At 43.4% G+C, this 12461-nt stretch overlaps 1 protein-coding gene across 1 annotated transcript in view; it reads left to right on the forward strand.

Annotated features, from left to right (window-relative positions):
- LOC128335146 (NAD(P) transhydrogenase, mitochondrial-like) overlaps positions 1-12169 on the forward strand; it is a 74397-nt gene extending 62228 nt beyond the window's left edge. The window contains exons 18-22 of the mRNA XM_053273039.1: positions 1530-1689; positions 3499-3580; positions 4454-4572; positions 9551-9666; positions 11716-12169. Of these exons, the coding sequence (XP_053129014.1) occupies positions 1530-1689; positions 3499-3580; positions 4454-4572; positions 9551-9666; positions 11716-11868 (630 nt within the window). The 3' untranslated portion in view covers positions 11869-12169. The remainder of the gene's footprint in view (positions 1-1529; positions 1690-3498; positions 3581-4453; positions 4573-9550; positions 9667-11715) is intronic.
- Positions 12170-12461: the final 292 nt, after the last annotated feature.

A 12461-nucleotide genomic window follows, 5' to 3' on the forward strand; every position in this document is an offset into this window, starting at 1 on the left:
GGGGATACAATACAAAAACAATTTTAAAACACTTTTTAAAATCAGTTACAATCAGATCAAAAAATGTTTTAAAATTTTTTAAATTTAAAAGGTAGGTCTCCTGATAGGTCTGAGAAAGACTCCTTCATGAAACTCTGGAGACCCGATGCTGGTCAGTGTGGACAGTACTGAGCTAGATGGACCAAGGGTCTAGATTGGTATGAGACAGCTTCCTATGTCTCTGTGTGTTCGTTCTTTAGTCAAACAAGGCTATAACTTCTTCTGTGGGCCATGTTTCAAAAGGTGAAACTGCTACAAAGTCAATTTTCTTGTGAGAGAGTACTGGAGATTTTATTTGGTTCATTCAAACAAGGATGTGCAAAACCTCCTGAAGACTTTTGTTGGTTTGATAGACACTCATTACACTTGATCTTATCCCAAAGGCCAAGAAGCGAGAATTCATTTACCTTCCCTTGAAAATTCTTAGACCCTTGGAAGGAATCCTGAAATTTGCTTTGAATTTCACTTTTTCAAGATTTCAGCATCATCCTATTTAGAGAACGTTCAGCTCAAAATGGCGGAGTGTCAAAGGGGTGAATGATGCCCTAAAATGCCACCTTTTCCCATGGCATCTGCAGTACTCCTCCTAGCAGCTGGTGGCCACCTTTTTACAGCCAGAAGTTCCCCCAAATGGTGATATGTAGCATAATCCCTGAAGTGATTTAGGGGCTTTTTAAATAAATAAAAAACATTAGCTGCCAGAACTGCAGGCAGCATGGTTGCCTCTGCGGGTAAGTTCAACCAGCTTTACTCCTGCCCCCTGCCAAATTGCTGAAATAGCAATGCTAACTTCATTGCCTTGGGGTGGGGCTGCAGCTCAGTGGAAGAACATCTGTTTTGTGTGCAGAAGGTGCCAGGTTCAATTCCTAGGATCTCCAGACTGGATTAGGAAAGCCCCTGTCTGAAACCCTGGAGAGTCGCTACCAGTCAGTGACTGACAGGATGAGAAAAATTTCTCAGAATAGTCCCATTAAAATTAAAGGACAAGTTAGGCAATGCCTAACTTAGAGAGGTTTTCCTCACCCTGTCAGCCAGTCATTGCAGATAAATCTAGAGAGACTAATAGTCTCGAGACAATAAAAAGTAGCTCCATACATTCATAAATGGGGACCGGGGCATTTTGACTGTCCTAATTACAACGAAATACCTAACCGTAGTTAAGAAGGCCTCCATTTGGGATATGAAACCATGTGTTGAAGTGGGTTTATAAACCATAGTTTGCTTTAATTATAGTTAAGCATGACAGTGCCACTGTTTTAAAGCAGATTCCCCACCTCTCAAAGTGACAAGGAGATCTTACCGCTGTATCCATCTACATCTCTTCGGGAGCCAGAGCTTAGTTCAGGATGCTAAACCAGGATGCTGTATGTTTGCAGTTTTAACAGACTTCGTTTCAATGAAACTATCTAAGGGCCATCCTGTGTGGGTTGTCTTTCAGTGGACTTGAAGCCATTGGCTTTTTGATAATTTTATCTTTTGTGGTTGTCTAGGCCATGAACCGATCTTTGCCAAATGTCATTTTGGGTGGATATGGTACAACATCTACCGCTGGAGGAAAGCCCATGGAAATTGTTGGAACACACACTGAAGTTGGAATTGATCAAACTATTGAACTGATAAAAGAAGCTAACTCAATCATCATCACTCCTGGTAAGAGTTCAGTTATGAGATTTGAGACGTGTGTATGATGAGCGTTTGTAGAATTCATCCAGAACTTAAGTGGGAGTTCTAAATAGAGTGTTCAGGAGAGGAAAGAAGTGTGGGCAGCCCCATGCACAGGATTTAAAAACACATTTGCAGTTGTCGAGTTTGGTCCTTTATGAATTTAGCAGCTTACTGCATTGTTGATATTTCTCTGCTATGAATTTCTTAGTGAATAGTTCTTTTGTACTGTATTGTATTTCATTATATTGATTGCTGTAGATGGTATTAATCGCTTTGCGGAGCCCTTAGATGAGACAAGCAAGCTCTAGATATCAGACAATTGCTTCATTTAGCTTACACACATGTAACAATTTATTAACGGGGGCCGGGGCTATACAAGGCTCTAAACAGCTTGGATGACTAGCCACTAGCTTGGATGATTTTAAAAGGGGCTTAGACAAATTCATGTATGGCAGGTCTAGCAATGGCTACTAGTCTGATGGCTATAGGCCACCTCCAGCTTCTGAGGCAAGGGGCCTCCAAATACCAGTTGCAGGGGAGCAACAGCAGGAGCTAAAGCATGTCTTCATCTCTTGCCTGTGGGCTTCCCAGAGGCATCTGGTGGGCCACTGTGGAAAACAGGATACTGGGCAAGATAGGTCTTGGGCCTGATCCCGCAGGGGTGTTCTTATGTTCTTAAAATAGGAAGGGGAAAATCTGGAGAAGATTATATTTAAGATGACAGCCAAGTACACAGTTAATCTATTGTGGCTGAGTACAACACATACTGCACAAAATGGAAGTCATCCCACCCTTGCTTTACAGGGTAACAGGAGCAGAGGTTGCGGGGAGGCAGCTTTCTGTCCCAGGAGCTGAAGTCTCACACAGTGGGGAAAGATAACAGATGAAGAAAGGGACTAGAAGAGTTTAAAAGGGATCCGTGTCTAGGGGACTAGAAGAGATCAAAAGGGATCACCTTAGAGAGCACCTTCTTTGGTATAATCCCCATTGCTCATTGAGGTCATCTGGAGAGGTCCGTCTCCAGTTACCACCGGTACGTCTGGTGGCGACTCGGAACCGGGCCTTTTCTGTAGCTGCTCCTGGTCTATGGAATGCACTCCCAGCAGATATCTGCAGTTTAGGCTCGCTATCGGCCTTTAAGAGAGCCCTAAAAATTTATTTGTTTGGCCTGGCCTTTAAGGCTTGTAAAGTGTTGTGTGTTTTTAAAAGTATTTTAATTGGTATTAAATGGTTTTAATTGTGTTTGAATTATTTGTTATTATTTTTAGCATTGTGTTTTGAATTGTGTGTTTTTATGTCTTTTTAAAAGTTGTTGCACACTGCCCAGAGCCTCTGGATGGGGTGGTTTATAAATGTAATAAATAATAATAATAAATAATTATAATCAATGTGACCAAGTGCAGCTACATGAATTGCACATCATGTAGGAGGAGAGCTGGTCTTGTAGTAGCAAGCATGAATTGTCCCCTTTACTAAACAGGGACTGCCCTTGTTTGCATTTGAATGGGAGACATGTATGAGTACTGTAAGATAAGAGCATTTGCATGCAGAAAGTTCCAAGTTCCCTCCCCAACATCTCCAAGATAGGGCTGAGAGAGACTCCTGCCTGCAGCCTTGGAGAAGCCACTTACAGTCTGGGTGGACAATACTGAGCTAGATGGACCAATGGTCCAGTTCAGTATAAGGCAGCTTCTTATGTTCCTATGAAGTTTGAATTTATTTCTGTGGTGGATGAAAACCTGGGGGAGAGAGCAGTAAAGTAAGCACTGATTATTTCTCCCCCCATTGTTGCAGGTTGGGGCCTTTGTGCAGCCAAGGCTCAGTATCCCATTGCTGAGATGGTGAAAATGCTTAACGAACAAGGAAAGAAAGTCAGGCAAGTGCAACAAATATGCTGGTGCAAGGAAACTCTCCAAACTACTATTCAAATGTCAAGTATTACAATGACATCAGCTATACTTTAAAAAGAACTACTAATTATTTTATTCCATTTTAATCCCATCTTTCTTTAATGTCAGAGCTGAAAGGCAGTGTGCATGGAGGTGATCATCATCTAGGTACTGACCAGATCCAGACCCAGACCCAGCTCAGCTTCAGACCAGTCCCTAGAACCAACCCTCCCTGCCAACCACTTACTCTGCAATAATCACTGAATTAGTTGATAATTTCCTATCATTTTCATGGCACTGTTCTAGATGGTACTGTTCTGGAGCACTAAAAGCATTCAATGCCACTAAAAAGTTTAATCTAACAACAAATTTGTTTAATCTAACAACATCACCATACAGCTTCTGGGTGCTGAAATGTGAGGTCTTCTCCTACTGTTAGCCTAGCTTCTATAGTTAGACATACTACCTTTGTAAACAGACAGGGGTGACTTTCTCAGTCTTTAATGTGGATTTGGATTCCTGTTTGGCTGCGAAGCTCAATAGGACAGCCTGGGGCAGTAACACTCCCTCCCCTCCCCTCCCTCTCAACTTAACCTACCTCACAGGGTTGTAATAAATAAATAACTCCTGCCATGTGTTCCAAGGGGAGGCTGGTGCTCCCCTATTAAACTGCCCTCCATGGTCGCTGGCTGCCCCCACTCCACACGCTGTTATTGCAACTGGTTCAGTCAGGAGGTTGACGAGCGTTAGAACTGGCCTGCCTCCACCTGGGGTGCACTGCCAACATTTATCAATTCCTTTTTATGAGTTCAGCATGTTTTGGATGCAAAGTGACCATTCTTTCCTCTCTTGGTTTCCAGATTTGGCATCCACCCGGTTGCAGGCCGCATGCCAGGGCAGCTGAATGTTCTGTTGGCAGAAGCTGGTGTGCCTTATGACGTTGTGTTGGAAATGGATGAGATAAATGAAGACTTCCCAGGTAAAAAGTGAGGGTGTGGGGTGTCAGGGGTGGGGGGGCACCAAAGGCTTATCTTGGATACAAACTACCCTGAAACTTTAAATGTTCTTGTCTGCCTTTCTAGTTATGCCAAAGATTAAGCATCCTGCCTCAAGTAGTATATGGTAGATCACAGGGCTTATGGTAATACCTCTTAAAGTCGCAGAATTGAAGGCTAGATAAGACCAAAGCTTTGTGTGGTTCATGGACAAGCCAGCCGGTGTGTCTGGAATTAAATTAATAGACAACAAGCAAGGATTTGCTCTAGAATAAATGAAAGCAGATTACTCCCTTCCCACCATCAAATGTATATCGGTATTCTGTCAACAGTGTGAATATTTAGAGAAATAGGCACTTGGTAATGATATCAAGTACTGTATATCATTGTATAGTAGCAGGCTTGATTCATGGATCTAGGTGTAACTGAGCAAGGGGGATAAGTCTCCCTGGACCCTTGGAAGGGGAAAGCACTGGCTGAGTAACAGTTGGTTCTTCATTCTCCCCTGCCCACATCCCTGACTTACTGGAATGCTGTTGGCTCCTGATCAGAGGACCCATCTTAGTTTAAAGCAAGACAAGCCCTCTGCAGAAGGTATATATGTAGGTAGTAGATATACATGTTTGTTTTTTTAAATGAGCCAGGGGAGTGAGTGTGTGTGTGTGTGTGTGTGTGTGTGTGTGTGTGTGTGTGTGTGTGTAGTGTTTGATATTCTTTGCATGGGGTGAAAGAAAGGGTGTGCCGAAAATGTTTTGTTCTTCTGTGTGTGCATCACGCTGATGGGTATTTGCGCCTGCGCAGAGACCTGCATTGGAAGCTTGTAGAGCAGAGGTTCTCAACCTTGGGTCCCCAGATGTTGTTGGACTTCAGCTCCCATAATCCCCAACCAAAGGCCACTGGGGCTGGGGATTATGGGAGTTGAAGTCCAACAACATCTGGGGACCCAAGGTTGAGAATCCCTGTTCTAGAGCTATTTTGTCGGTAACCCCACCCCTTGTAGATGCTGAATACCGCTTTTCAACAAAGTTCCCAAAGCGGCTTACATAGATATAAAACAAACAAATAGAATGGCTCCCTTTCCCCAAAGGGCTCACAATCTAAAAAAGAAACATAAGATAGACACCAGCAACAGCCACTGGAGGGATGCTGTGCTGTGGGTGGATAGGGCCAGTTCCTTTCCCCCTGCCAAATAAAGAGAATCACCACTTTTAAAATGTGCCTCTTTGATCACTTAGCAGGGAACACTCAGTGCAGATCCTGTATCCACTCAGTGCACATCCTGCTTTAGCACCTCAGTTTTTCACTGACTGCTGCAGTGATCACATTGTCTTCAGCCTTCTCTGGGCTGTTGCTGCCTGGAAAACAAAGAGTCTGAGAGAGTTATTTTCAACGTAAGGAGATCCTTGCTGGATCAGACCCAATGACTGTTTAATCCAGTGTGACGAAACGCAGATCTCCTTCTTAGCTCAGTAATGTCTTACACATACACTCCACTCTCCACTCTGAGTGTCTGAAATGGGGGACATTTCTCCTTTTTGTTACTAAATAGGACAGTTTCTTTCTGTTGTTTTTGAGGGGACAGGGCCATCAAGCTTACAGGCTTAAGCCCTTTTTTACTATAGGTAACCAGTTCAAAGCAGACTCACCTTTAGACCTGTAAGTTCAGACTGTTGGGGGTTGTAATTTTTACCCCCAATTAATTGGCAGAGCACTAAATAAGCTACCCACTCCAGTTACAGAGTAGAATGCAGAGTTTAGTTGTTGCCGCTATTTAGAGAAGACACATGGAGATTCTTGTAGAACTAAAGACCCGATCCTAATCTATAGGACTACATAATGAATAGGTAGGTAGGGAAGGAGATGTTTCCTTCTGCTCTCTAAGTGGAAAGGAAGGGATTCTGACTCTCAACAGGAAATACCTGTAGAGTCATAACAGGGGTCATACTTAGATACAGGTAGAACAGTTAGGGAGACCCTTACTCACTATCTTTACTCCCAGTACCCCTAGTGGTCATTAGGATAGTTGGTGCAAAAGGTCAATGCACTGGAACTCCATGGGAGGAGAGGTAGCATGGTGTGGCACGGCTCAGGGGGGATTTTTAAGGGGATGACGGGGTACCAGCACCCTCCTCCTCCTATGATGCATCCTCTGTTGCAGGCAGTTCACAGCTGCATCCCAAAGTGCCAGGGCGCTCTGAAGTGCCAGGCTGTGCTCTCTTGAAAAAGCTCAGGAGGGTTGGCTGTGCCATCTCCTTCCTGAGGTCTTTTTGGACTTCTGTGTAGGGCTGAATTGGTTCATTCAATCGCCACCTGGATGTCAGGCTGCCCTGCATAAAGGGGCCAGCTCTGAGGCATGTTCTCATCTGCAAGCTCTGCAGCATGTTTGAGGACCCTTTTGCTCTTTTCAAGGGTCAGCTTTGCTGTGGCCCTGCAGTCTTCCTCTTCTTCACCAGCTTCTTTCTGATCACTGGAGGATTTGATCAGGGCCTCCAGGTCTTGCTCAGTGAGCTCCTCCAGGGTGTGACTTCAGCCGGCTGGATGTCCTCAAAGCCCTCACCATCAAGTCACCTGGCAGAAGCCACTATCCTCCCAACCTCTTCCTCCGCAGCTGGCACAGAAGTGTTGTCTCTCACAGCCTCCTTCCATAGCTTCCTCCAACAGGCATTCAGGGAGCAAATCCATCACCTCCATGATAATGGTCAAGGCATGGGCAATGTTGTAGCCCTTCCAGGCTTCCTGTGTCGGGGTTGCTATCCATCAGGTCAGCAGTGGTGTAGTAGCTCTTGAAAGCCTGGATGATGCCTTGGTCCATCAGCTGTATGAGCAACGTAGTGTTTGGAGGCATGAATACCACTTCCATATTGGGGTGGGCAAGCAGCAGGTGCGGAGGATGCCCTGGGGCATTGTCCAGCAGCGCCTTGAGAGCCAGGTTCTTCTCTCTTAGGTAGTGCTCCACGTCACGCACAAAGCAATTGTTGAGCCAGGACATGGAGATGGTGTGTGTTACCTTTGAAGCCAAGTCTTGCCACTTCCCAAAGTTCAGAGAATATTCTAGTCTATCCTGGTCAGACCCTAACCCCTATCCAGTAAAAAGTAGAAACCAGCCCAACACACCTCTGCCCATGACAGCTCTTGGCAAGCAAGCTGGGGAGCTGCAAGGACAAACATGATGCTGCCTGCTGAGCCGTAAGCTGGGCTGTGCATACACTGTGCAAAAGATAATACAAATGTTGCAGCACTGCATAAAATATGCAAATGGTGGACATTTACCTAGTTATTTTTCACAATTTTTGTGTGCTTCTGGTTCTGTTAATGGGGGAAGTAGCTACACCCGTGCCACAGAAAATCTAACTCCGCGCCTCCACCAGTCATAAGAACAGCCCTGCTGGATCAGGCCCAAGGCCCATCTGGTCCAGCATCCTGCTTCACACAGTGGCCCGCCAGATGCCTCTGGGCATTGCCAGCACATTCACAAGCTTGTTTTTGTACAGCCACGGAGAAATTTGAGATTGTCATCACTGGTGCAACAGTTGCTACATCACTTGTGCTGATCCTGCTCACCTGTCTGGACAAGCAGTGATCACTGTGGGAAAGGTCACGGATGCATTGTGGATTTTGTGTTACTGGCATACTGACTTAGTGAACTGGTCATCTTGCAAAATCATTATTTTATTTATTTGTGTATTTATTTAACAGACATACTTATATACCACCCAAACCTATGTCTCTGGGCAGTTTACAAGAAAACAGTACAAATTAAAACCCAATTAAAACATTAAAACATTAAAATAATTTAAAATTTAACACAATGCTAAAGGGCTTTTAGAATGCCCCTTCCCACCAATGAGGAGGCACTTGAGAGAGATTTTACTTATCAAAGTGTTTAAACAGTATTGAAACCCTACACAGCTTAAGAAGGACCACTTTCTTCTGCGTGAAAAGGAAGATAAACATAGGAAACTACCTTCTATTGAGTCAGACCATTGGTCCATCAAGGTTTAAAGTGCCTGGTAGTGGTTCTCCAAGGCTGAAGATTGAGGCCTTTCCCGGACAAGGATTGAGCATAGGTCCTTCTGCAGAGCTACGGCTGATTCCCTGACAATCTTCATTGTTAGAGATCCATCTCCATCTCCACACTCTGAAGTTAGGTGGCGAGGGGCTTTTCGCATGTGGCACCGTACCTATGGAATGTCCTCTTCAAAGAGGCTCACCTGACACCAAATCTAATGTCTTTCCAAAACCTGGCAAATACCTTTTTCTTTGCCCAGGTCTTCTGGTGTGTTACTTGAGCTATTGTTTGACAGTTGACAATTGTTTTATTCTTGTTTCTGCTGTTGTTAATATTCTAGTGTTTATATTTTTATTGCAAAATGATATTTTAAATAGTATTCTAACTAATGTTTGTTAATTTGTTGTAAACCAACTTGAAACTCTGTTAATTTAAGGGCAGCATATGAACACATGAAATTGCCTTATACCAAGTCTGATGACTGGTCGATCTAGATCAGCAGTGTCTACTCTAACTGGCAAGGGCTCTCCAAGGTTTCAGACAGGGGTCCTTCCCAACCCTACTTGGAAATGCTGGGGACTGACCTGGGACCTCCTACATGCAGAATATGCCCTCTACCACTGAGCTGTGGCCTGTCTTCCTGTATCAATCAATAAAAGAAACAACAATCAATCAATCAATAGCACATTCTCTGTTGAGGAAAGGCACCTTAAGTGGTATGCAAAGGTGTGTAAGGACCACTAAATGTGACCATCATGCTTGCAGAACGTTCTTACCCTTGCCCAGAAAACCATTTATTGATTTATCTGTTTGGATTTCTTATTTGCCCCATCCTAAAGGAGCTGAGAAATTCCCTTGCAGTTAAGAGTTTGAAAGCCCTGTTAAGAGTGGAAAGTTCTGAAGTATTTGTTTTTTGGATGAGCTTTCTCTCTGTCTCTGTCTCTCTCTCTCAGACACAGACCTGGCTTTGGTAATTGGTGCCAATGACACTGTGAACTCTGCAGCCCAGGAAGATCCAAATTCAATTATAGCTGGTATGCCTGTATTGGAGGTCTGGAAAGCTAAGCAAGTAAGTAATAATAACAGCAGCTAATGGCATTTTGTTCTATCTGTGGATGATGGAACTCTCCATCAGGACAGATAACAGCTTGCATGGAATACAAAGAGATGGGGAACCTCCCCACTACAACAATAACAAATATTTCTATATCACTCTTCAACCAAAGTTCTCAAAGCAGTTTACATAGAAAAATAAATAATATATGAATAAGATGGCCACTCGTCCCCAAAGGGCTCACAATCTAAAAAGAAACATAATGTAGATACCAGCAACAGCTACTGGAGGGATGGATAGGGCCAGTTGCTCTCCCTCTGTTAAATATAAGAGAATCACCACTCTAAAAGGTATCTTTATGCTCAGCAGGGGTCTCACAAAAGGTGAGTACCCATAAGAGGGCCTTTTTTATCATGACATTCAGGATCTGGAATCCCAAGAGAAGTGAGCTTCAGTGCTTTCTCCTAGGTGGGCAGTAAATACTGTTTATTCAGGCAACTCTTCCCAAATAGTTGGTTTTTAGTAGGATTTACTGCTGCTGTCCAGTTTTACTGTGTCCTCATTAATGCACAGTTGTATCAATATCGTTTCAACATTGCTTCATTGCGTAATTGTTTTATAAATGCCATGGCCGCTTTGTGTGCCTGTGGTAAAAGAGGGGATAAAAATATACTGAAGCTACTATATTAAAAGCAAACATATATTCAGTAAGGCCAACGGAAGATGTTAAAGGAAAAGAATAGGTGGACAAATGAGGATGGGTTTTCATGGTCAAAGGCTTATGCTCCAATCCAGAAGACATTGGATCAGCTCTACCACAAGGTGTGCACATGTGCAAAAAGCATGCTAGGTGGTGGGGAAGCGACTATATCCTGAAAGCGCATAACACATGCACAGCTTTATGAAAATCCCTTGGGGGAAGTTCATGCACAAGTTCTACTGTACATTTGTTTTGAAGAAGCATGCACATTTCCATGATCTTCTGGATCATGACTGTGCTGCTGATCTCCAGTGGCTATACAACAGAATCGTCATTATCCAAATTTATTATTGAACTTCACCCCATATTTATTTATTTATGACACCTTTCTTCCATCATGGAACTCAAGGTGGTGTACATGGGGTCCCTGGCATCCACCTGTCCAGGTAGTGGCCAGATCTAGACCTGCCTAGCTTCCTGGGACCCCTTAACAGAAGTGCAATTATTTATTACATAACTGTTTCTGTTGAACCTCTTGCTGGTCAGAGGTTCAACAGACTGGCATTTTTATTTATTTATTAACTGTTTTTCTGCCCTGCCTTTCCTCAGAGACAAAAGGCAGTTTTCAGTAATCTAAAAACAATAAGCACAACAGTGAGTAAAACCAATTACAAAATGGGTTTAACAGCATTAGACAGAGACTGGGACAAAAACCGAGAGCAGCACAGAGATTCTTTTTAAAATTGAAAGAGAAGCATTTTCAAGTTGTGCCAGAAGGCAAGGAAGGTGGGAGCCAGGCAGGCCTCAAATGGCAGGGAATTCCATAGTGTGGGGGCTACTACAGGGAGATATGTGGGATAATATGCATGGAGAACTTAATGATTTACTGGATGTGCAGAGGAACTAATTCGAATGGCATAGCCCCCAAACCAGTGGATAAGACTGTGGAATGACTATAAATAGTTTGACAAAATGATAATATAAAAGCAAGAAGTTGTGGTAGTATCCTTTGCCAAGGAGTAGGATCTGGAAAATTACATCTGGCTATGTGAACCATCCTCTATTTGCATAGTCTATTTTACATGCTATCTATGCCTAGTTAAACATCTACCATCTTCCACCAAAAGCATCTCACTCAATAGTTATATTCTGCATGTCCTGGCAATGTTTCAGGAGGACAACATCAGTTTCTTATTGAAACATATATACTTTTCCAGTTACAAAGCCTAACTCTTCACAAATGTATACAAGTCTCTTTAGTGCTTGAATAACCTAATTTTTGTGACTTAGCTCATGTTGCTTTAAATATTTCAACCATATGGTTTTAGAGTTACCTCTTTTCTGCTGTCATTGTGTTCCTCCAGGTCATTGTCATGAAGCGCACGCTGGGAGTTGGATATGCTGCTGTAGACAACCCTATTTTTTACAAGCCCAATACCTCAATGCTGCTGGGAGATGCAAAGAAAACCTGTGATGCTTTACAAGCCAAGATTAGGGACGCTTATTATACCCACTAGCATTTCCAGTCAGACTTGTATAAACACCAGGAGCACAATCCAGCCAGGAGGTTAGCACATGAAGCCCTTTTGATTTCACTGGGGAAGCTGAGCACACTGAAATCAATGGGACCTAATGTGCCTAAGTGCCATGGGATTGTGTCCATAATTTGCACTCTTCAAGAAAGGGTTGGAGTGGATTTGGTTCCGTATTTATACAGAACTGTGTAAGACAGGTAAGGGAACTTAGCAGATCAGATTATGTGAAAAAATGTGCCTTCATGGGTGGAAATATAAATCTCCATATTTATTTTTAAAAGTATCATTATGCCATTTGCAGATCAATTATTTCTGTAACATTGCCACTACCATTACACCACTTTTAAATAATCCAAGGGAAATGATCCTCGCCCATTGGAGGAGATGAACAACTGTCAGCCCCTGAGTCCGTTTTGGACCCCTGAGTACCGTGGGTTCTCTTCCCCAGTTGCCAACCCAGATACAAGGTAGAAGAAGTGTGGCTGTATCCAAGGGACTTGCCCGCTGCCTCTTCAGGGAATGATGATGGTAGTGACTGCTTGCTCTGCTACCTTCCACCCTCTCCACAAAAGGGT

This window comes from Hemicordylus capensis, chromosome 10 (assembly GCF_027244095.1).
Source record: "Hemicordylus capensis ecotype Gifberg chromosome 10, rHemCap1.1.pri, whole genome shotgun sequence".
Lineage (NCBI taxonomy): Eukaryota > Metazoa > Chordata > Lepidosauria > Squamata > Cordylidae > Hemicordylus > Hemicordylus capensis.